At 39.3% G+C, this 25,839-nt stretch overlaps 2 protein-coding genes across 12 annotated transcripts; one reads left to right on the forward strand and one right to left on the reverse strand.

The window, feature by feature from the left end:
• Positions 1-197: 197 nt before the first annotated feature.
• Positions 198-17,614, forward strand: LOC135100661 (GA-binding protein subunit beta-2-like). 6 transcript variants are annotated; one of them, XM_064003779.1, is made up of 14 exons: positions 198-763; positions 3,253-3,430; positions 3,713-3,897; positions 4,036-4,137; positions 7,654-7,752; positions 8,531-8,628; positions 8,931-8,997; positions 9,234-9,410; positions 9,711-9,804; positions 9,974-10,045; positions 10,470-10,624; positions 10,872-11,301; positions 12,066-12,244; positions 17,183-17,614. In XM_064003779.1, the coding sequence occupies exons 1-14, from the start codon at positions 737-739 to the stop codon at positions 17,186-17,188; spliced, it is 1,869 nt and encodes a 622-aa protein (XP_063859849.1). In that variant the 5' UTR covers positions 198-736; the 3' UTR covers positions 17,189-17,614. The 6 variants fall into 6 exon arrangements, with proteins under 6 accessions (XP_063859849.1, XP_063859853.1, XP_063859848.1 ...); XM_064003783.1 differs by lacking the exon at positions 198-763 and adding an exon at positions 931-1,036; XM_064003778.1 differs by lacking the exon at positions 198-763 and adding an exon at positions 1,043-1,199.
• LOC135100660 (run domain Beclin-1-interacting and cysteine-rich domain-containing protein-like) lies at positions 13,456-25,781 on the reverse strand. 6 transcript variants are annotated; one of them, XM_064003776.1, is made up of 10 exons: positions 25,470-25,781; positions 20,507-20,703; positions 19,990-20,203; positions 19,733-19,843; positions 19,100-19,266; positions 18,561-18,712; positions 17,149-17,331; positions 16,429-16,611; positions 15,941-16,094; positions 13,456-13,700 (listed from the first exon to the last, which is right to left on the reverse strand). In XM_064003776.1, exons 1-10 carry the CDS (start codon positions 25,588-25,590, stop codon positions 13,512-13,514), a joined length of 1,671 nt encoding a protein of 556 aa, XP_063859846.1. In that variant the 5' UTR covers positions 25,591-25,781; the 3' UTR covers positions 13,456-13,511. The 6 variants fall into 6 exon arrangements, with proteins under 6 accessions (XP_063859846.1, XP_063859842.1, XP_063859843.1 ...); XM_064003772.1 differs by having other exon boundaries at positions 20,507-22,103; positions 25,470-25,607; XM_064003773.1 differs by having other exon boundaries at positions 20,507-22,103; positions 25,354-25,474.
• Between the last annotated feature and the right edge of the window lie 58 nt (positions 25,782-25,839).

Consider the following 25,839-nt stretch of genomic DNA (forward strand, 5'->3'; position numbering starts at 1 on the left):
GACCTCGCCGTCTCGGTGTGTGGTGTGTCAGTGGTCTCAGTCCTACCCAAAGATCGGTCACTATGAGCTCTGAATTCTTTCCGTAGGGGAACGGCTGGCTGGGTGACCGTAGGTGAATCACACACACACACGTCTCTCTCACACGTAGAGAGAGAGAGAGAGAGAGAGAGAGAGAGAGAGAATAAATCAGACCGTCTCGATACCTAAGGTAGATACCTGAGACACCCCGCCCCCCATAGCTCGTCTTTCGGGAAAAATGTTCCCACCAATGAGGAGCTTATATTTGTTAAGATTTGAAATTGAGTTTAGTATTGACAGTAGCAGCAGCAGCAGCAGCAGCAGTAGTAGTAGTAGTAGTAGTAGTAGTACATTGTGCATTTATACCTATGTGTATGACTCAAAAAAATTAAACCACCTATCTCTTCCCGGTAACTTGTTCGAACTCTCAGCCTAACATCCTTGCTTTCAATCACATACATTCCACATTGACCGAGCTTGATACTGCAAAGCAAGACCCCCGTTTCGACTAGGGATAATATCCAACTATTTACCGCGATGCAAATATAACTAAAAAAAAAATGCAATAACAGTGGAAATAGTAGAAATAAGACAATTCGGCACCCTGGAGGAGGAGGAGGAGGGCCCGGACGAACACTTAAGAGTAGCGGCGTGTTGAGTGTGTCAGGGCGATGTTGTTTCAGCATAGTGTGTTGCCTGGCTGACAGAGACGAAAGATATGGACAAGAATAAATCCCAAATACTTGTAAGTCAAAGCAGATATATGTATGGGGTGTGGAGTGTGTGTGTCATGAGGGGGCGTGAGGCAATACCCAGGTGAGGGGGGGACGTATTTCCGTCCAATATGGCGTCTGAGGGGCTTCCTGTTTACATATATCTCCCCCTCCTTGTCCCCTCCCTCCCCTCACCCCCTCCCGCCCTTCAATAAACCCTCCAACACGTGTCCTTAAAAACTGTCACTGTTTCAGGAGGGAAGGGGTAGACCGCTACTCTAACGCTAATCCTCGCTGGTCTTTAGGTTTACTATCATCATTGACAAGCATTATGCCATGTCACTGCCGGCTTATATGTATTGTTTGGAATATATAACACACCCTCTTGGATTGACTTTCCTAGTGAAGCTCGCATCAAGGAAGTTAGACTCGAGCTTCTTTGGGTTACATAGTGATATAGCTCAAGAGGTGAGGTGCGGTGCAGCTCGGAAGGATGTCACCTGATGAAAAGTTGCTGTCAGTTTTTTAAAGGTCTTCACGTTGCTGCTGTTGATTATCTTTACCAGGATTTTCGTAAGCAAATAATGTTCCTGTGAAATGTTGGGTAATTATTTGTTTTGTTGACGTATTTGTTTTGGTTTTATTATAGTTTAAGCCATTACACACTACGTGGTAATAATCTACCTCATTTTGTTCTTCTCACTATTCACATAATTTCTAATGATTACACTACTTGTCGGAAATTGATAATAATGCCACAATAGGCCTGGGAATGCACAGCGCTCTCAACTTTTTCTAAGTCCACAGGTAAACATAAATGGTGTATTGTTGCCTGAACTTCAGTTGTTAGGTTAGGTTAGGTTAGGTTAGGGTTTTATTATAGTTTAAGCCATTACACACTACGTGGTAATAACCTACCTCATTTTGTTCTTCTCACTATTCACATCATTTCTAATGATTACACTACTTGTCGGAAATTAATAATAACACCGTGGGCCGTGGGTAGAGATTGGTGACATTGGCTTAAACTATAAATTTACCTTTGTTTTTAATCAGAACTATATTTTCTGATAGATTTTGCTGTTTTGAAAGTTTTTTTTTTTTTTCTCTGGGAAATGATTAGTTTTTCCATTACTCGTCTGACCGTAAGGAGGAACTGCTAAATTGCAATGAATAGCAAACATCAGAATTATTCAAAACAGCAAAATCTGTCAGAAAAAAAAAAAGTTTTCACACAAGAACAAATACCCAACCTACTAGCCTAACTGCCACTCGTGGAGAATGTGGGTTATGCCTGACTAGCTCTCACAGCCCACTAGTGTGAATTCCCAGGTATACATTTCTGCTGCATTGCCATACTGGGCTGGCATTTATTGTTTCCCTGTGTATACATTCGCTGCCCATCATAACATCCTGCTATGGTGCCAGGCTGTCTTGTTCACTAAGTTTGGCAATAATTCAGCATAAATACATAGCTGGCAGCTCATCTCAAGCAAGACAGAGATTCTTCATAACCTAATGACACAAAGATAGGTAGATTAATTAGGTCAGAAGCGGATGCCATCGCCTTGCAGACAGACTTAGATAGAATGAATGAATGGACGGATAGATGGCAAATGCAATTTAATATCAATAAATGCAAAGTGCTTAGCGTAGGTAGAGGAAACCCACACAATAGGTACACATTAAACACCCAAACTCTGGTAGGTACAGGGTACGAGAAAGATTTAGGAGTTATAGTTAGCTCTGAACTCCATCTAGGGAAACAATGCATAGAAGCCAGAAACAAGGCAAATAGGATACTAGGATTCATTTTTAGGAGTGTTAAAAGTAGAAGGCCGGAAGTAATATTAAAGTTATACTTGGCGCTGGTCAGACCTCATCTAGACTACGCTGTGCAGTTCTGGTCCCCACATTACAGGAAAGATATAGGTCTATTAGAATCAGTACAGAGGAGAATGACTAAAAGGATACAGGGGATGAGGAGTATTCCTTACGAAGCGAGGTTGAAGCGGTTAAATTTACATTCTCTAGAGAGACGTAGGTTAAGAGGGGACCTGATAGAAGTCTTTAAGTGGTATAAGGGTTATAACAAGGGAGATGTAAGCAAAATTCTTAGGATCAGCAACCAGGGTAGAACAAGAAATAACGGGTTCAAGCTTGAAAAATTTAGGTTTAGGAAGGAGATAGGAAAAAATTGGTTCTCGAATAGAGTGGTAGATGAGTGGAACGGACTCAGTAATCATGTAGTTAGTGCTAGGACACTAGAGAGCTTTAAGAGAAGATTAGACAAGTTTATGGATGGGGATAACAGATGGAAATAGGTAGGAGTGTTTCATACAGGGACTGCCACGTGTAAGCCTGGTCGCTTCTTGCAGCTTCCCTTATTTCTTATGTTCTTATGTTCTTATGTTCTAACTAACCAAACTCAGCCTAACCCAACCTGGTGTTTTTGGAGAAGTCCACCTGGTGAGATAGCATGGGATGTTACCTGTTTTAAAAACTAATTTTTAATTTTCAGCTTCTTGACAAAAGTGAGCTTGAGACAGTGGCCAAAGCCTTGTCTTCTGGATGCTGGACTCTCAGTGATTCGGGAGACATAGAAATTACTGATGACAGCAGCACGTCTGGTGTGTGTGGCAACTCTCCCAAGCTCACCCTTGCTCAGGGAAATGTCCGGCCGGTCACACAGGCATCGGGTGAGTGTGTGACTTACTGCACTGGAGGCTTGTTATTTATATTGGATATTTTTATGAAAAGAAATGATTAAATTAACTAGTAATATTTTGCATATACTTTTGCTCTTAATCACTTATGTATAATGTTTACTAAGCTTTGGAAAGTTTCATTCTCAACTAGATCAGTTTAAGCTCCTGTCTCAAACAACCCTAAAGATCTTATGACAGATTTGCAAGCTTATCAGATTTGTGACCTAATTTACTTCCCATGTGTTATAACAGTTACTTTATCTTGCCTTGCAGGGGCTGGAGGGTCAGCCAACATTAAGCGTCCAGTGTCTAGCGAACCATTGAATCTTCAGCGAGACAATTCTCATATGACAACATTGACAGAATTGGGCAAGAAGTTGATAGAGGCTGCCAGGGTCGGTGATACGAATCAAGTCAGAAGACTTATGGCCATTGGAGCACCATTTGCATCAGATGGAGTAGGTATATTCACTGGCTATACTTGCACCTTGATTTTGCCTTCAGATAAATTTCCCAGTGTTTCAAAAAAAGATCCAAGGGGGCATTACATGTGTATTGATGTTCCCTTACTATAATTTTTCCTTTTTCATTTTCAGCCTATTGGAATGAACCCATTACACTTGGCCTCACAAAATGGTCATTATGAAACTTGTGAACGTCTTTTGAGTGCTGGCATGAACAAAGATGCTCGCAATAAGGTTAGTGGATATGTTCTCTCCAAGGTTTGTATTCCATGTGTGAATTTAAGCAGTGACCATTATAGGAAGTGATTGTGTCTCATCTTGTATCTTTGTTACTGCTGAATGAACATAGAATTGTACTTTAATTTTCTATGGTCGTTGTAATTGTACATTACATGGAGGAGGCAGTAGACACCTGCCGAAACGATAATTACTCCCAGTGAGGTCTAAAGCACTGTTCAGGGGGTGCTGTGAACTTATCATTAAACCCAGCTGTGACCTCACTGAACGTTTCCCTTTGTGTCTCACAACACAAGGGGGTAGTCACAGCCTGCCCTCTAAAGACAACTCTCTTCCTCCACACAAAACTACAAGCACCTAATAACACACACACCCTTCACTCAAAAAAATTTTAAAATCATGGCGACTCCTGCACCAGCCTCGGAGTCCCCATCTGGGGAGGGGACCATAAATGTCTCCAGGTCGGACTGCCTTTCCGTCGATGACCCTAAGTGTCTTGACACCCCCCTCAACTTTTTCTTCATTAACTTCTGCAACATTCGCGGTCTAAGATCTAATTTTCAATCTGTAGAACACCACCTCTCCTCTTCTAAACCTCATCTTCTTTTCCTCACTGAAATTCAGGTGTCTGAGGCAACTGACAGTAGCCCCTTTTCTGTTCCCTCCTACTTTATCCTCATTTTCGATCCAAAGCTGGATGCTGCGTTTATGTGCGCAATGACTTAACCTGCTCTCGTGCCCACGCTCTTGAATCTTCCGAGTTTTCCACCATCTGGCTACGACTACAGAGTCATTCTCATACAAAATTTATCTGTGCTGTATACCTCTCTCCTAACTCCTCTGACTATAAGAAATTCTTTGACTACTTAACTTCCAAAGTGGAGCACATTCTGACCCTCTTCCCTTTTGCAGAGATCTCCATTCTTGGAGACTTCAATGTTCACCACCAGCTTTGGCTTTCCTCTCCCTTCACTGACCATCCTGGTGAACTAGCCTACAACTTTGCTATCCTCCATGACCTAGAGCAGTTGGTGCAACACCCTACTCGTATTCCTGACCGTCTTGGAGATATGCCCAACATTCTTGACCTTTTCCTGACCTCTAATCCTTCTGCTTATGCTGTCACCCTTTCTTCTCCGTTGGGCTCCTCCGATCACAGTCTCATATCTTTATCTTGTCCTATCACTCCAATCCCTCCTCAGGATCCCCCTAAGCGAAGGTGCCTCTGGCGTTTTGCCTCTGCTAGTTGGGGGGACCTGAGGAGGTATTTTGCTGATTTTCCTTGGAATGACTACTGCTTCCGTGTCAGAGACCCGTCTTTGTGTGCTGAGCGAATAACAGAGGTGATAGTGTCTGGCATGGAGGCGTACATTCCTCACTCTTTTTCTCGTCCTAAACCTTCTAAACCTTGGTTTAACACAGCTTGTTCTCGTGCTATACATGATAGAGAGGTGGCCCACAAAAGGTACTTAAGCCTTCCTTCACCAGAATCTCATGCACTTTATATTTCTGCCCAGAACCATGCCAAGTCTGTTCTCCAACTAGCCAAAAACTCCTTCATTAACAGAAAATGTCAAAACCTTTCAAGATCTAACTCCCCTCATGATTTCTGGCATCTAGCCAAAAATATCTCCAATAACTTTGCTTCTTCTTCTTTCCCTCCTCTACTTCAACCAGATGGCACCACTGCTATCACATCTATTTCTAAAGCTGAACTCTTTGCTCAAACCTTTGCTAAAAACTCTACCTTGGACGATTCTGGGCTTGTTCCTCCCTCTCCTCCACCCTCTGACTACTTCATGCCACGTATTAAAATTCTTCGTAATGATGTTTTCCATGCCCTCGCTGGCCTAAACCCTCGGAAGGCTTATGGACCTGATGGGGTCCCTCCTATTGTTCTCCGAAACTGTGCCTCCATGCTTGCACCTTGCCTAGTCAAACTCTTTCAGCTCTGTCTGTCAACATCTACCTTTCCTTCTTGCTGGAAGTTTGCCTACATTCAACCTGTTCCTAAAAAGGGTGACTGCTCTAATCCCTCAAACAACCGTCCTATTGCTTTAATTTCCTGCTTATCTAAAGTTTTTGAATCTATCCTCAACAGGAAGATTCTTAAACATCTATCACTTCACAACCTTCTATCTGATCGCCAGTATGGGTTCCGTCAAGGCCGCTCTACTGGTGATCTTCTGGCTTTCCTTACTGAGTCTTGGTCATCCTCTTTTAGGGACTTTGGTGAAACTTTTGCTGTTGCCTTGGACATATCAAAAGCCTTTGATAGAGTCTGGCACAAAGCTTTGATTTCCAAACTACCCTCCTACGGTTTCTATCCTTCTCTCTGTAACTTCATCTCAAGTTTCCTTTCTGACCGTTCTATTACTGCTGTGGTAGACGGTCACTGTTCTTCTCCTAAATCTATTAACAGTGGTGTTCCTCAGGGTTCTGTCCTGTCACCCACTCTCTTCTTATTATTCATTAATGATCTTCTAAACCAAACTTCTTGTCCTATCCACTCCTATGCTGATGATACCACCCTGCACTTTTCCACGTCTTTTCATAGACGTCCAACCCTTCAGGAGGTAAGCATATCACGCAGGGAAGCCACAGAACGCCTGACTTCTGATCTTTCTAAAATTTCTGATTGGGGCAGAGCAAACTTGGTATTGTTCAGTGCCTCAAAAACTCAATTCCTCCATCTATCAACTCGACACAATCTTCCAGACAACTATCCCCTCTTCTTCAATGACACTCAACTGTCCCCCTCTTCTACACTGAACATCCTCGGTCTGTCCTTTACTTATAATCTGAACTGGAAACTTCACATCTCATCTCTAGCTAAAACAGCTTCTATGAAGTTAGGTGTTCTGAGACGTCTCCGCCAGTTTTTCTCACCCCCCCAGCTGCTAACTCTGTACAAGGGCCTTATCCGTCCATGTATGGAGTATGCTTCACATGTCTGGGGGGGTTCCACTCATACTGCTCTTCTAGACAGGGTGGAATCAAAAGCTTTACGTCTCATCAACTCCTCTCCTCTAACTGACTGTCTTCAGCCCCTCTCTCACCGCCGCAATGTTGCATATCTAGCTGTCTTCTACCGCTATTTTCATGGCAACTGCTCTTCTGATCTTGCTAACTGCATGCCTCCCCTCCTTCCGCGGCCTCGCTGCACAAGACTTTCTTCTTTCTCTCACCCCTATTCTGTCCACCTCTCTAACGCAAGAGTTAACCAGTATTCTCAATCATTCATCCCTTTCTCTGGTAAACTCTGGAACTCCTTGCCTGCTTCTGTATTTCCACCTTCCTATGACTTGAATTCCTTCAAGAGGGAGGTTTCAAGACACTTATCCACCAATTTTTGACCGCTGCTTTGACCCTTTTAAGGGACTGGCATTTCAGCGGGCATTTTTTTTATTAGATTTTTGTTGCCCTTGGCCAGTGTCCTTCCTACATAAAAAAAAAAAAAAAAAAAAACTAGAATGTTAATGAGTTCTTTTATGATACTGAAAATACTTCTAGGTAGACAAGACTCCTCTGCACCTTGCTGCAATGGAAGGTCACACTGATATTGTGCACTTGCTGATCAAGAGTGGAGCTAACGTGAATGCCTGTGATATGGTAAGAGCTGTTGTGGTGAGACTCTGTGATGGAACATGGGGAGTCATTTGAATTAAGCAGTGCATCAATCTAAGCCATACTGCATGTAATTCAAGATCCCAATATCAGTATTATATCAATTTCAGAAATGCAAAGTGAATTTATTGATCTGTTAAGTATTTGATTTATAATACTTGTGTAAATTTTGGTGATGCATTGGTGAATGACATAATTATTTGTATTTGGTTATAATTTTAAGAATTATGAAAATATAAAAGTAATACAGTAGATACTGCTGACTCTGGAGTTTTTTGCACTCTGATTTCAAGAACAAAATTTGCTGAACCCAAGGATGCTATTATGTAAACACTGAATTGAATGCCTCAAATAACTATTGTATTTGTAAATTTCTCTCTCTCTCTCTCTCTGTCTCTGTCTCTGTCTCTCTCTCTCTGTCTCTCTCTCTCTGTCTCTCTCTCTCTGTCTCTCTCTCTCTGTCTCTGTCTCTGTCTCTGTCTCTGTCTCTGTCTCTGTCTCTCTCTCTGTCTCTGTCTCTGTCTCTGTCTCTGTCTCTGTCTCTGTCTCTCTCTCTCTCTCTCTCTCTCTCTCTCTCTCTCTCTCTCTCTCTCTCTCTCTCTCTCTCTCTCTCTCTCTCTCTCTCTCTCTCTCTCTCTCTCTCTCTCTCTCTCTCTCTCTCTCTCTCTCTCTCTCTCTCTCTCTCTCTCTCTCTCTCTCTCTCTCTCTCTCTCTCTCTCTCTCTCTCTCTCTCTCTCTCTCTCTCTCTCTCTTAAAACCCTAGTTAAAGATGACTGCCTTACACTGGGCTTGTGATAGAGGGCATACCTCAATAGTGCGCCTCCTGCTGCAGCATCAAGCTCAGACAGACATAGCTAACAAGTAAGTGTACTTGGAATGTTTCACAACGATCCTTCCTGGTGTTGTTCTAAGGAAGAAGTGCACTGGACCATAGAAGAAGACAAGTTTTGTGGAATACCTCATCTGTTGGGTCATGCTGCAGAATCTCCTCTTTCGTCTGGGATGGCTTCTTGTGTCTAGTGCACTTTCTATGTTCAGACTGTAGGTGGTCAGTTGCTTTTTATGGCAGATGTCTTGATAATGGTTAGCCACTCATAATTTCATAGCTTGAATGTTTCCTAATTAGTTATGACTGGTTTAATTGTTTAAGTAATTCTTTTCAGATTTTTTAAAACTCCACTTCATCTTGCAGTAGAAAATAGGCATGACAACATTGTCGTGTTACTTCAGGTAATGTTTAGTGATCTTTTCTTGTTGGTAATGATCTTGTCTGTTTAATTAAAAGTCAAGACTGCTTAAAAATAATAATAATAAAAAATAAAAATGGAGAATGACAGTTGAAGAGAGAATGGAAAGGAGAGATGTAAAGAAATGAGAAAATTTATGCAAGGCATAACTATAGGCAGCTGTGATCACAATTTTGTTTAGTATTTCTGATGGATATTATAATACCATGCTTTTTTCAGGGTAAAATTTCACCCAAGACTGAAAATGGTGAAGAGCAAGAAGAAGTAGAGGAAGAAGATGATGATAAAGAACCAGGACAAAATAAAGCACCTGGCTTCAGCTTTCCAAGCAGTAGTCTAGGTGACATACCAGTTGTCTGTAAAACTGAAGAAGTTCACACAGAGTTCATAGAAGAAGTGAGTGAGTTGTGTTGGCACCAGTCCTTTCATGTATTACTGGAGGATCATTTTTAGGTTTTTAAATTTGTCATCACTTATTGTAACTTTTTGGATGGGAAAAGACCAAACTCAGTTTGAAACATGTGAAGAGATGAATGTGGAATATGCATGTATTTAACAGTTATGTTATTGAATAAAACATAATATGGCATTCACAAGTTAAACACTTATATAATAGTTTCAATACACATGAAATGCTTCATGTATAAAGAGATAGATGTTGAGTTTTCTGCATATCTGATGTGGCCTTGTCATCAGGTGTGTGAGAGCTCTGATCCTGTTATTGAAGATGAGGAAGAAATACCATCAGGAGAAAATGAGCTGCCACACACTATTATGGATGATTTGGAAGGTAATGGTGATTGATGACTCTTTTTAATATTCTTGTGTATTATTTACAGGGACTGCCATGTGTATACTTAATGGCCTCTTGCAGGTTCCCTGATGATTTTATTTGGTCAGTGTGAATTAAATTAAATTTACTGAAAAGTGTGATTAATGCTTATTTATGTTAATTTCAGATCAGAATATATCCGTGCTGGCATCTCTTGCTGAACTGGCTCAAGCAACAAAGTCGTCAGATCATTCTGTAGGTATGTACAATTCATAGGTGTGTACAATTCAATAACCATCATGGAGGAGCGACTTACTAAGCAAGGAACCATTTTTTTTGCAGGCAGTTCTTGTCACAGTGCTTTGTCCTAAGTATAGGGAGAATGGTTGTATCAACTGAATGGAGTTTGTTCCATTGATGGTTTAGAGATTCTATTTATGTTAAAGATAGGATATTAATGAAAATATCACTGCAAAAGTAACTTTATTCACACTAAAAAGGGGAATGTCATCCTTATTTTATCATTGTTTGAAAAAGGAAGGTAATACAGTTTAGAAGTAATTTCTATCATAAATTAATTTTTTTTATAATTAGGAACTCTCTAAGAGCTGTTCATATTTTAACAATTAAGAAGCAATTTTAAGATATAAGCTTTTTTTAGGCATAACTTTCTTTGCTTTCAGATATGTCAAATGCAGCTGCCTTAGAGCTCCTGAAGGCCCAAGCTGCCCTGTTACCTCTTGATGATTCTTCCACCCTAGTGACCTCTGCAGTGGCACATGGTCAAACACTTCACCTCACTGAGGCGGGGAGGCAGGCTCTCAAACTTATTAAACAAGTAAGGAGTTACATTTATTCTTGTGTTGATGTGATTTATCTTCACTAAAAGTTTTACTTTCAGTGGGATAATTTTGTTGGAGGTTCTCATGGCTGTTGTGTGCTTTAGATTGTTTGGTAGTTGGGTGCTGCCTTGTAGAACTCTTTTGTCTTGCTCACCAGTCAGAGCTATGGGTAAAATTATCGTACTTTAAATACTTGAATGTTGCTATAACTTTGTCACTTTATAGAATTGATTTTGCTTCCAGGAATTGCCATTGTTTCCAACTAGTACGCTGCCAAAAGAAAAGAACCAAGAGGAGGAAAGCACAACCAATGAAAAAACAGGTGAAAATACAACAATAAAGAAAGAGCATCCTCTGCCTACAACACCTATAGCATTGCCGCCACCACCACCACGCCCTCCGCCACTGTCACTTTTATCATCAATCTCCTCCTCATCCACACCCATGTCATCGTTATTGTCATCCTCATCATCATCCCCATCCTCATCCCTGTTACCAGTTTCCTCATTATCGTCATTGCCATCATCATCCACATCACTTTGCTCACCATCATCATTGTCTGTTTCTTGCTTGCCTACTCTTTTAGCTTCTTCACACACAGATGAAGTAAAAGAGGAGGAACAAGTTACTCAAGTCATTACTCTGACCGCAGAACAGTATGCAGCTTTAACAAGTAAGTTAAAGGAAGTTTTGTCCAATATTACAAATAGTTTGTGATATTAGAAATTGAATATTAATCAAGTGTTTTGTTTTCAGAATAGGATGGATTTTCATGACTCAGTAAAACTTCTGAACAGACTTAAGTGAGCAAACTCAACTCATCTTGCTCAACTAGGCAAATATATATTTCAAAATGGCTCTGCTTTACACTTTCGGGTTATTTTTCCTTCTGTGTGATGAATTACAACTGAGTCACCTTTATTCCAGGCTGACAACTAAACTCCATACATAGACAATGTTAAATAGCACACAGCCTCTCTTTATTGTCATCCCTGCCTTTCTTTATACTTACTTTTGTGTAGTATGATGACAGCTGATCTCTCTCTCCCCTCACCTTGCATTTGTTGCCTTCCTTTGTTTGTAATAATGTATGCTATAAATTTCTATATATAGTTTGGATTTCAGGAAAATTCAGAATCCAGTCTTATGAATAGTGAGCTAATTATTCTAGTGAATATTAGCAGTTGAATGTTGGTTACATTTATTGGTCATAAATGGAGAATGTTAGATTAGGGATCAAGGAGCTTGAATATTTTTTTGAAGTTATTATCAGTGAAAACTGAATGTTACCCTTGAGGTGATAAGGAATCAGAGAGGGATGATCTAAGATGTCATTTAACAGCCTCACAATAGAATCAGAGGGCTGATCTAAGAAGTCATGTAACAATCCACAAAGATGCCATTTAACAGTCCACAATAATGCAATTAATTTTGTAGATGGTGCCAGTGGTCCTGTGATATTGCAAGTGTTGCCATCAGATGCCACAGAAGAGGTCATCGGTGAAGTTAATATCAATACTAGTCCTCCATGTAAGCGGCAGAAAATCATGCAGTTGGTTACAAAGGTCCATGGATCCTCTGACCAGCAAATTATAATGGCCAAGACATCAGGAAAGGTAAGGAAAATATGGAGGTACCTTAGTAAATAAACCTGGTAGTTCTTGTGTGTGCGTCTTCACAATGATCAGGTGGAAAGTTCTTGCATGTTTTTTTTTATGCCTAGGCTAGTCTTTACTGTAGTCACAAATGAAGAATGCTTGCATTCATTATGTTATCTTTATATATATATATATATATATATATATATATATATATATATATATATATATATATATATATATATATATATATATATATATATATATATATATATAGTAGGTTAAAAGTCTTTCTTGGGTTAGTATGATCCTATCATGTTTCAGTCTCGAGAGAGAGAGGGTTGCCAGTGTTACTTTGTTCTATAAGGCTTATTATACAAGTGTTCAGAACGTTTTACTTCAATGTATTATATAGTAATAAGTGTTCAGAATGTTTTACTTCAATGTATTATATAGGTAATAAGTGTTAGCTTGTGTGCTCATTATTTTAATTAATTAATTAGTATTGTGTTGTATACAGGAAAAAACTGTGTCTGTGTTGTCCTATCTCCATACGTATGTGTAGATAGACCCTGGTATGCTTGCACAACTGTTCCTCACTCAGGTGCACTTGGGGAGGCTCTCTCTCTTCTCCCTAAGAGATCCAAGGGCTATGATGGATTTTATTTAGTATTGGTGTATGGGTCACCGTGTCTTGACTACTTTACAATCTTGTTCCTGGTAGTATATGGATTGAAGTATCTAAATCTGAGTTACATTATGTCAGGAGTTTCGCCAATATGGTTACATTCTTAGCTTTTTGTAAACTTGACTCTCCATTTTATATACAAAAGGGAGAGAAACTTGATTTGTCGATCCAAATTGCTTGAGGCAGGTTCTGCAGTTGCAGGCAATTTGCAATACAGGAACTGGGCTAATTTGGCTTTAATTAGGCTAAAGCTGGTTTGGCTGTAATCAGGCTAAAGCTAAAGCTGGAATGGTATTGTCAATTTTAGTGCCCTGAGTTACAGAACTACTCCCATCTTAGGGAGTGGTGCATAATACTACAATTTATGATGTCTTGAGCATTCATGAAATATCAAGCTATCATCATGCTGATTACATGTGAAAGATGATAATTCTATAGCAACAGGGCATGTTCTCATGTTTGCTTTGATTAAAATCCCATTACTTAATCTATGGCTGTGTTCATGTATTATATTGATGCATATGAATGTTAAAAGAACGTGTTCACATATGTTTTACTGATTTTGATTAAAAGTACTACTTTACAACTTTCCAAATTCTAAGGAGCTTCCTCTGCAAAGTGTCTTGTTTCTCGTCGAATACAGCGGGGGCACCGAAGGGGACAGAAGCAGCCAACATGATAGCATGCACTGCAAGTAGCACATAATGCTGTAGAATCCAACTGGAATGGAAATATTGGCTCCCCTTCACTGCAGATTTCACATATAAAGCCTTGGCCAGCACATACCTGTAAAATAGTTTCAGTACATATGAGAGACATTAAAGTTAAGGTTCATTATTAAGTATCTATCTGTATACTAGGTTAACATCTACTGAAAGGGGAGAATGTAGTGATGACACAGGCATTCCCACACATTATTTCTAATGTCTGTGGTAGGTAAAGGACAGAGCCTTACTAACCATTGCATCAGGGTTAGTTGCTCAAGCATATCTGAGTGTCTCAGCATCAGAGCCAGACTACAGAACTGATTTACACCTGCTATAACGTAATGAAGGCTGCATAACAAATAATACATACTCAATAATTGTTATCACTAAAATCATTATGATAAGTGGAGAAAGGAACACGGCTCAGAGTTTATTATTTCGTTGATTCATTCCTAACCTGCAGCTGTAGTCTAAGATAATTTTGTAACCTCATTGCTGGTTGCACTCTTGTAACCTTGTCACTGATTGATCTGTGGCTCAATTGGCCTGTCTGCTGCCAAACCCAGATAATGGCTTCACACTACTAGTCTTACTTCTCTTCCCTGTATCTGCTTAACTTATGCAATACTTACTTGGCTTGATCACTGGACAGAAGAATGATGATAGATTATGAATACATTAAGGTTAAAATTGATAAGGAAAAATTGAAATAATGTGAACTGTAGTCATTGGATGGAATTAAAATCTTTGTACCACATTTTGTTACATGCTGCTTTTTGGTTATGTCATTATCTTGATGCTATAAATTAATGTATATGAAAGGTGGTAGGCAACTTTTTATGCAAGACGACAGTGGTAAGACAACAGTGGCTTAGCAATGTGAGGACAAACATGCAGATGGCTGCTGTTGTCTTGTACAAAGGCCTTGTACCATCATAGTGTTTAACAGAAATGTCTATGTATATTACATGCCACCATATTCATTTACAGCATCCTGATAATTCTGTGAAAAATGCATTATAGAACAAACAGCAGCATAATCTGCGCTTGATTTTCCTTATGTCAATTTTGGCTTTATTTTACCACATTTGTAAATACTATAATTCTTCTGTCCAATAATCAAGAAAGCAAGTAAATGCTGCACTAAATAAGGGGGCTATTGGGAAGAGAAATAAAATTTGTAGTGTGGAGAGGATAGCATCTGGACTAAGCAGAAAGGCTGACTGAACCATGAATCAATTGGCAGTAATGTTACTAAAGCCACTGTCCAAAAGCCATTGAGGTTACAAAAAGTAGCTTAGGCTCCATTTGCAGGCTAGGCTAGTTGTCCCTTTGGGGGCCTCTTTAGAGGAGTATGGCTTGTAGGCTAAACCATGTTACACTTATAGGGAAGTGCAGCAAATTTGGAAATCTCTTGAATTCTTGCTGCCTGGGTTGAGTATCCAGCTACTAGGTTGGTTGGATCTCCTTTCCCCTGAGATGAGTACCCTTCTTGCTGATTGGCTGTGCTTGATGTTTTGCACTGCTCTACCTCTCCTCACAGAATGTCCCATGTCATTTTCATGTTTTATTTTTTGATTATGTATGTGGACTGCATTGCTCTTTTTATTATTGTTCTGACAGTCCTCAGAAATTGTCACACTTTGGTGTTGACCTTTGTCGTCCACATGATGGTATGTCAGCACTTTTCTTGTCCTTTGGTGTTTGACATCCACTATGTACTCCTGTAGTTAACTAAATTTGTACTGGATACCCCAGAAAATATCCAGTTGTATCCACCACACAGTGTTGTTTGTATTAGCTGGATATTAAGTTTTCAGACATGAAATCTCTGATTTTCAAGTGCAGTGCAATACATACAAGATTCTTTGTGGTAAATCCATCCATAAATATTACAGCAAGTCAAATGAGGATTTACTTCAGCATTACAGGAGAAGCATTGTGCAGGTAAATAATATGGATGACAAGTGTTACCTGCCAAAGTGCAATGAAGCCAAGTTCCTAAGTAGCAACTCTACAACACAGTAAAGGCAAATGAGTATGGATATTGTGTGGTCTGAAGTGGCAGCTCAGGTCATGACAAGAGCACCAAGAGTAGCCAGTCAGTAAGCAAGGTACTTGTCCCATGGGGAAAGTAACCCTGGGCACATAAGTAGCAGGATGCTTGATTCAGGCAGCAGGAGCATGGACCAATGAGTGTGATCTGTAACAAAGTCACTGATATCAATTTTATATAAAAGCAGTGCAGTTTAGTCAGGAATAAAGTATTAAACTTACACTTCCTCCACCTGCCATCATAACACATGCACACACTCTCACCTGACACTTCGCAATGTGATTGATACACAGTTTGGTTATCTTCTTCACTTCTCCCACAAAAGAACCATTTTTTGCAGATATTAGGTCTTCCAGGGAGTATGCATGTGGATCACTTGCCCAGTGTTGGGGCCTATTATACATTAGTTTCTTCTCACTGAAATGATGCATTCTTTTATTTTAAAATAGTCTTTTCCTTGTTGAGTTTAATACTTGTACCATGCTTTTATTTTCAAATAGTCTTCTCCATATTGAGTTTAATATTTGTACCAAACTGAATGTCATGATGATATGTAGGAAAGGGAAGATAATCAGGTCTAGAGTGAAGACTGCCTTTGTAAGTAGCAAAAAGACCAAAAGTTTCTTTAGTTCAAGAGATGCCAAGTTTAATAATCTCTATATAAGGATAAAAATTATGTGGTTCTTAAAAAAAGTGAGTAAAAAGAGTACAGATTGACTTTTCATGACTAGAAAAATTTACACACACTTACTTGTTTGCTCTGCTACAAGTATTGATGTATGGCAATGCATAGTAGAGCTGTAAGCGATATATACGAGTCTGTTGAAGATTCCGGCACTTTTTGTACAAGCCACAGTTAAGAGCACTCACGTTAAACAATGGATCACACTTCATGCTTTCAATTAACTCCAGGGAAAAGTTTGAAACTGGGTATCTGAAAAAGAAGTCATGCATATTAATTAAATGTTTTTACAAAACAGATTATTATGATTAAATCAAATTGCTAGTTTCTAAAATGAATTTCTGATTCTAATATTTATATTGAGATTAGTTTTGTCTTGATCTATCTTCTGACTAATTTTCATCTGTAAAAGATATGGCCTTTAAAAAAGAAAACTTATACCCATTCCTTCATGCAAAGAAAGGCAAAAGAGTAACTTTGTTGCTTGCCCTATATATATATATATATATATATATATATATATATATATATATATATATATATATATATATATATATAACAGGTCAAGGTTATTGCTAAGAGCACAAATCATCTGCATTCAGCACCTCCCATGGGAGTTTTATTTAGAAATAAAAAAATTTTCATTGGCAAGTTGTGCCTAATAAAATTTTTCCTGTCCATGTGACTCTTAAAGGATCTTGATGTAACTGAATTGCAGTACCTGTACTTACTTTGACATATATGAACGTGGTGAAGAATACTCATACTTTTCTTAGACAAATTACTTACGGTTTGAAATCCCATTTTTGTATTACTCTGGCAGGAATGATGGCAGTCTGATTGCTGTGGCATGTGGTGCAAAAATAGCGGCCAAGGTAGTTACAAAAGCGGAAATGTCTGCTAAGGTGCTCTGATACCTTCATCCCACAGCCAGCACATCGCCAGTCTTGAGTCTTCATCATTGCAGATCTCCTGTAAGAAGAAATACTATTAGATATCATTGCAGATTGTATGAGTGGTTACATGCAGTGTGTTGAGGTTTAGACTAGAGAAGTACAGGTGTTAAAGAAGGATCTTGAAGAGAAATGGACTGTTGGAAACAGGTAATGTGTTACATCTGTGGATTTTCATCATGTTAGGGCATTTTAAGAGACATGCAGGCCAATGTTTAGATTCAATCTAAGTCATTAGTAATTGGAAGTGCACCTTCTTTTCTGACGTGGAAGCAGTAAATATTTCTTATTAATGATCAAAACATGTTATTTCTGATTGTATTTCCTAAGATAGTCAACTAGATTTTATTTTTCATTGGTTAATTAAATTCAACTAGATTTTATTTTTCATTGGTTAATTAAATGGAACATTCTTTACATATGTGGATTTACAAAGGTTCCAATAGAGCATCTGTGATTTACTTCACTATTTTGTATTAGTGACGTGGAAGCAGTGAAATTTTTGTCACTAGTGAAGGAACATGTCCACTGTTGAACAATTACTTTCTCATGTGCCATAGTACATTGAAATCTTAATTAGCATAAAACAGAATACTTTAACATGAAATACTTATAAAGCAAAACTTTTGTTAGATAGAACACAAGAGTATTAATGTAAAAATGTTCAGAGAAATACAATACTGTACTTGCACTAAATGTGTGTATGATATATATATATATATATATATATATATATATATATATATATATATATATATATATATATATATATATATATATATATATATATATATATATATATATAATATTTATTTATTTTCTAATAATAAATGTGAAAGAAACAAGTCTGTTATTCCATACATACCTGGAAGTAAAAGCATTAAAAAAGCATACTAATGAATAAAAAATATATGAATCATCACAGTGTAGGTCACTTTGTAAAAGTAAATCCACCTGTGGAAACTGATGATATATGTTGTATCACATGACTTCAGTGTTGCATCTCTTGTTATTTTCTATTGTCATTCCTGTGTTTACTGCTCTTTAGAACTTGTTAACTCTATGCCTCCCATTCTTGCATGGCCTCACAAGACTCCCTGCTGACTTGTACTCTTTATGTCCACTTATTAATACAAGAATTTGCCTGTCTTTATTACTTCATCCCTTTTGCAGGTAAACTTCAAAACACTGATGATGACTACATAATATCAAAAGTCCTGAGTAGTTTATTGTGAAAAAAGACTTTACTTGGTTGGGGTGAGAAGTGTAAGGATGAGCTGAGGTCGAGGAGGCGCCCAATCTGATGTGCCCCGGAGCTGAGACTGTGGCAGGAGCTTTGCCGCTGATACTGCACATCCATCTTCTGGGCCAACAGCTATGCTGGTTGGTAATGGCAGCAGCTATTCCAATGAGAAAATACATAACTTTTTAATTTCTTCCTTTTTAAGTTTTCTCTGTTCCTGTCTCTACTTTACATCTTACCATGTCTAACTTTAGTGTGAAGATGGGCAGTATTTTGACAGGTGAAACATCCTTCAGAATTCAATGAAATCCAAGGAGATATTTACTAAGTATATAAACAAATAAATGCATCAGTGAAATAATATTTGTTAAAATCATTAATTCAATAAAATGCAGAAAATGACGAACACAAAAAAAATCAACAGAATAACGGATACACAACACAATATTTCAGTAGCTAAATAATCATATGAGAAGCCTAATCACTTGTTAGAAAGTTAAATATCTGAGGCATATCTTGAACTCAGGAGGGAAACAAGTATTACCTTTTGAGGAGCTTCTTCCTCAGTCACCAACCATTCCAGTTCAGAGGCTTTGGGGAGTCTCTGTTCATTGAAATTCTTTAATAAATTGATGGCTACCTTTTCTGCTGATGTGAGGTCAAAAGATGTTTTTCTATTTTTGGTTGAGATAGAAAACTCAGTTGGTGTGTCTGAAAAATTTAATTACTTTTATACACTGTCCACAGTGTGAGAAAAGTGACTCCTATTAAGACCTAGAAAAGAAAACATGTAGCAATCTATGAATACAATGAAATATGTAAAAAGAAAAGTAAGAAAAAATAAATATCAATAGGAAGACTGAAGCCATCAATGCATAGAAAATCAGAAATCTCCATTAATTAAGTTCCAATCCCAGACTTCAATTTTGTTTCACAGCAATTACATGCTTTCCTTTAAGAAAGGAAATCCAACAACTGCAGGTGAAACATGTACATAGTTATTTTCTTATTAAGTAGCTTATGAAAGAGAGGCTAAAATAAAATTAAAAAGTTTAATGTAAAGGGCAATCATTCTCTCCTTTACAATGATATTTATCCTTGACTGTAAAGGGTTCTGAGTGTGGAGAATGAATACCATGTGCAATTCTTAGAACACTAGAATCAGTCCTGGACTTACCTTCCAAGTCTTCAGATTCCTGGTCAAAATCTTCTGTTTCTGAGACAAGATCTGACTCACTGTTGTAATATGAGCTGGGTGGTGACTCATTGGCACTACAGTCTGTTGTGCCTGCAAAATGTTAAGGCATGTAATAAGGGTGTTAGCTGTATAAAATGAATGAAGGGGCTTATGAAGAAAAAACAGGAGAATACATGTGAATTCCATGTTTTCCTTTATTATAAGAAATCTTTTGTGAATGTCACAGCATTACTTACTTTCTGGCTTGGGGGGTGAGCCACAAAACCAGCTATTGGCTTCAGGGGTTGCCAGGATGGGTGTTGTGGTCATGGAAGATGTCGCTGCAGCACCTGATAGTTTCTGTCTTCTTTTCTCTTGAATTTGAGCTTGAAGGTTGCGTATTTCTTCATCACTGTCTTCTGCTGCCCCAGGACTTGAACTAAATTTTTGGTGCCAAGCATTGAACTGCATCTAAAAATAACATAAAAACAGCATGAGTGAGTTAACTGGTAAAATAAACGAGTGAAAACCTCACAAGATGTATGCAATCAGCTAATCAGCAAAACATGTATCTATGTATGTAGTCATTCTGTTACAAGAAAATTAAAGCAATACATTAGTTTTGACTAATAAATATACATTCCATCCAGCTTTCCCTTACAGAAAATTATCAAGATTTACAAAAATCAGATATGTGGTGAAATTTCTACTTTGTAATTAAACAATCAAATAATTTCAAGATTATTAATGAATATACTGGTGGATAAGATTTACCTGTGTTAGAGCAGCAATCACAGCCTCAGATATATTGAAGTGTGCATTTTCTTTGTCAAGTGCAGCATGCTGCTTGTGAAATTCCTCAGAAGAAAGAAATTCTATCAGACTCTGACCAGGCTGAGGCCGTGGAAAGAATCCATTGTCGGCAGCGGGAGTTATGCTGTGGCCGCCATCCTCCATGAATCGTTTCCTTTCTGGAACAGGTATGCAGTTGGAAGAGCTTAATGTGTTCTCAAGATCTGGATCTGTATTTGAATGAGTGAACTGCAAGTTATTAACTATTTCCTGGGATCCATCAGATCGTGAACGGCTGTGAGTCTTCTTCTTCTTCATTCTGCTTTTACTTGATGCTGAGAAACGTCTCATACTATGAGCAGGTGCACTAGCAGCTATGCCATCTGGAGTGTCTGCAGTTGGACTAACAGGTATAGGTGCTGACATTGGTGGAGGTCCTTCAACACACTTCTCAGAGGAAGTGACTACTGAGGAATGTGTTTTTACCAAGCCTTGTGATGCACCTCTGGAATCACTTCCCTTGTGACAACAATCCTCCTTACTATCACAAAGCATACATGGTGTGAGGAGGTCTGTGTCATATTTCTCTTTTGTGCTGAGGTGGTCAGCTTCATTCTGCAGAACTCCTCGACTGTCAACTAATGATTTAACAGATAAGGGTGAAAATTGCTGAAAAGCAGGCTGCCTTCTTTTCCTTCGTAAAGAGTGTGGTTGGATTTCTTTGGTTGTATCTTCACTGTCTTGGTCACTGTCCATAACAGCATGCACGGTCTTCCCACTGCCAGAGTGATTCCTACCTTGAGGAGCCTTGAACCCTTGAGATTCTCGTCTTCTATGACTACTTGTATGAGAATAATGATAACCGCTGTCCTGTTCATAATGCACCTCTAACAAGCTGGGAGATATGCTGTTATCTGGTCTATTATTATCATCACTTCTATCAGAGAACTCATTTCTTAGTCTCTGAGCTGGGAAAATTTCTTTAGGCCTTGCACCAGTAATATTACCAATATTTTTACTATGAAGTAAACTGGACTCAGAAGGCAACTTACTACAGGATGGATAGGAGGAACCATCTGCCATGAGTATTGTTGAATGATTCACAGGACTTGTAGCTGGCCATTCACAGCTGTCGGAACTGCCGTCTGGGCTTTCCCGAGACATGGGGATGCCTTCACCATTCAAGTTGTGGCATCCAAGTGGAGCTTCAATCTTTATATGTTCACTGATAATCTGAGACTTTCCCTCCTCCTTATCCCTGCGAGGCCCAGATCTTATGCTTTCTATTATGCATTTATTAGCATTTGACTCTTTAGACAAGCTGAGATGCTCCATGATTTTCAGTGTGTCTAACAGTTCCGCTGCTTTTGAAACTTGCTTGCCATTGACTTCTTTTTATAAGTGAATTTCAGATCTGTGTTCATCCTTTATTTGAATCTGTGGTAGCTCAAGAAAAGTGGTGTGAATCCTTAGTATGCTCATAACAATTTGGTCCCTGTGCCAAGGCCTCTGTCAGGGCCCTACAATCTTCATGATGTAGGCAAGCTGGCCCTGGAGTCAGTGTGAAGGTTATGGAAACCTGGAAGAAAAGAGGAAATTTTTTGTGTTCTATTTAAAGTCTGTCCCAGGAAAGATCACAAGACAAAGAATACAATCACATATTATACAGATGACAAGCCAAAGGGCATCACCAAGGCAAAATTGTATGCTCGCATCTCACTGTGTCCAGCACTTCCCATCACTTGTATGGTGCCACTGCTCCAGTCAGCAAATCCAGTAAATAAAGTAAGCTTACTAATTTTGCTAGTATGGAATTTTCAACACTATGAAACTGCATTAGCAGCAATGATATACTAGTGAGGGAGACTGAAGGGACAGTGAAGCCCAAGGTGTGACCTTACAGTGTCTGCCATTGGGTTGTGTGGTAGGACTTACATCATACTGCAGTATTTCAGTGTTTTTAGTACTGGTATTGCCAAGTGTGTTGGAAGCTGATAGGAGGAAAGAAGTATCAAGGATTATGTTTACCTAAGAAACCAAATATTTAAGGGACTCCTGCTTCACTGCTATATTTTTTTGCCTGCTATATTACTAAGACTGCACAGGAGAAAGAGAAAGCGCACATTGCAGATGAGATTTTAGCTATGAAACAAGAAGAGTGAAGTGAATCACGGCACCTCATGAATTATCACAAAATTCTTATGATATAGGACTTGTTACTACTGTGCCAGGAAAATGACAACCATGTACTTCCACCACTGGGTTTGTTACTCATGTGGCATTACAGATAAACAATTAGCTGCAAATTTACCTAAAAATAATCATAATTACCATAAATGTGGCCTATGATTACCATTTGGTCACAGGAGGTCACAAGAGATTACTGATGTCTTCTATGTCAGTATCGTGGTGGCATTGTGTACCAGTGTGAGACCAAGCATTTTTGATACTTCTAGATCATAAGACGGACCCTTTACACACACACACACACACACACCAAGCCATTTCGTTTTATCATTAGCAAACTTCCACAATACACGAGAATAAAAAAAAAAAAAAAAAAAAAAGAAAAATCACCTTCATCCATGAAAACGCTTATTATCCCACTACTAATGAAGCTTCTATCATAACACCTGTCATCACACCCAGCCAGCCCTCGACAACTCACCCGCCTCTACACCAGCGGGAAAATATTAATGGAAGTTTATAGCGCTAATGGTGTAAGTTAATCAGGAGCAGAAACTCACATGACTTCCCTGACAACCAGCTGACACACACTAAACAATTCCTGTCTTGCCAAACCTATGCCACGTTGCCACGTCTCCCGTGTTTAAAGAGCTAACTACCTTTCAAGGTGATTGCTAGAAACACCACAAGACTGTTGAGTCACGAGGTTGGTGTATGTTCAGTTGTTCTTCCTTTATGAAGTGGTATAATGCTGAATAAACGGATGTATTTGTAGTTTGCGGACAAGGGGTGGAGGAGGAGTGAGCTGTGACTCAGTGACAATGACGCAACACAGCAGGAAACGGAATTTTCAAGTGTACGAAATGAAACCTCGCCACAGATTACTCACCGAGTTGCCTTCCGCTGCACTTAGATAGCACTTAATAATGACAGTCACGAAGGACTAAATGCTCATTAACAAAGCAAACAAATAGTCCCGTTATCATGTAAAATTTTCCGTGTATTATCTAGCGCTTCCTTTAAAATGAGATGAATAGTAGTTGACTGGTGTATGAACAGTACAACAAGGGAAGTCAGACCCTGCTGGTCTTTACTTGTGATACCCTCAAATGACACCATTCTCATCCTTGATAAATCATAAGCTGTGCTCTGGTTTGTCTGGGGGGACCGCTCCTCTTGTCACCCCCTCCCCTTCCCCACCTTGAGTATTTACCTTGCCTTCTCCCTCACCTGTAACAAGCGTTGTGGTGCTCTTCAGTCATCATGACTGGTAAAGGCAACATATGCAAACAGGGATTACTAATACCTTTATCCTGATTAAGACCGAATTTCCTTTCTCTTGAGAGTTGCCAGAACCCCCAGCATCAGACCTCAAGCAAGGGAGGAAAAAGTGAATAATGATGCCTTAGGCCATATGTAATGTACAACACTGGTATATTTCATCCTGTAAACACAAGGGAGGACATCTTGCTGCAAACTCATAAAAGTTTCACACATCAGTGTAAGTACCAAAACTACCGCAAGTATCTGCATCAAAGGTTTTAGTTGGCTAACGTGTATTGTGTTATGGGAGAGAGACAGGCTTGTTAAGTTCGATTGCTGGGGAAGGACGAGCACTACGCTGCAAACGGTTCCCTGACGGAGTTTTTGGTTGACCATTGTGATAATTATAAAGAGTTACTAAATAATCAATCTGTGAGTTTGTCTATTTCATCACAGAAAAAGGCCCTCAGTCACCCATACTACATATTATTTTTTTAATAATTAATTGTGTGTAAATGTACCTCACATACATACATTCATCTGCTGGTCACTCAAGCAGCTATTCCGTTGGTCTGGTGAACAGGGGCTACACATTGCTCACCCATGTGCCTCACCGCACCTAAGATACAAAGTTGTTGCAGAAGGGAGATGCTGGTGGTCTATCCCACCACTTGGTATGGATGCGATTTGAGTTAGATTTAGATCACAGAAAATTTTCAGCTTGCAGTTTTCCAGGATTACTGTCATGTAAATTTGAGTGCATAGGCTAGACTAGTTCAACCTGGGAGCTCATCTTCGGAACACTGAAGTACTGTGACAGTTAGGTTTACACAGTTTACCCTCAACAGGTTTCCTTTGGTACTCATTTATCGACCAACCCGAAGAAAGGATAAATTGATGAACGAACCGTATACCGACTGTCCCAGCCCACAATCGAACCGATCCAGTGGACTCTTGGCCAGGTTCACTAGACACTGCATCACGGAGGGAATTCGTTATTATAAAGTATTGGACATGAAATGTCGAGGATGACTTCATCCCAGTCCTAATCAAATCGAACAATGAAGAGATTTACCTAAGAACATGACCAGATACCCAGCCAAATGATTCAAGGCGGTTGACAAGTTCCTGAGATCCGTGTTTTTACTAAAGTACGAGTACACCTCAGCCTGTCCAACAGCATCAAGCTCCTCACTAGTTAAATTTAGCCTACGGACGGGAAATGCTGTCTGCAGAACAACGGTAGACAATTTCAACCTCAGAGCATAAAGAGCGACCTTGAAATTTTCATAAGAACAAAAATATGAACCCTCATATGTTGACTCGAAGCGAAATGTTGTCACGATCCTCAAGACTGAGAGCCGCCATTAATTACTTACCTGCCTTGCAGATGCCAGATGGTCCACCGCTCAACACTACATGAAACAAGGAATAGCACCGCTGATGCTGAGGCAAGAGCTACATCTGACTACTGGTTTGGTTACGGGACGCTCACCTGATGAGGGACTTCCTGAGAACCTCACGAGGCCTGCCGGGGAGCTGCGGTGCATGTACGACTGGCAGCGGCGCTTCACCAGGTAACAGGTCCTTACTGACCATGGAACATCAAAACACATCGGCACACTTTACAGTGTATGACAAGTTTGATTCTTATAAGCTACACTGTAAGGGACTCGATTTAAAAAGCACTTGAAAACAAATTCGGAGGCAGGATGGAAGAGCTAGGTAAGTACATGCCGGCCCGTCTCGGTGGGCTGAACGTCACCGACTGATCGTCATCACCACAACTACCACGCCAGTCCGATTAAAAGTGATACCGCCTATCAGTCTTGCCAGCTATACCGCCACACACGGAAGACAGTTAC

The sequence above is a fragment of the Scylla paramamosain genome, chromosome 5, assembly GCF_035594125.1.
Source record: "Scylla paramamosain isolate STU-SP2022 chromosome 5, ASM3559412v1, whole genome shotgun sequence".
Classification (NCBI taxonomy): domain Eukaryota; kingdom Metazoa; phylum Arthropoda; class Malacostraca; order Decapoda; family Portunidae; genus Scylla; species Scylla paramamosain.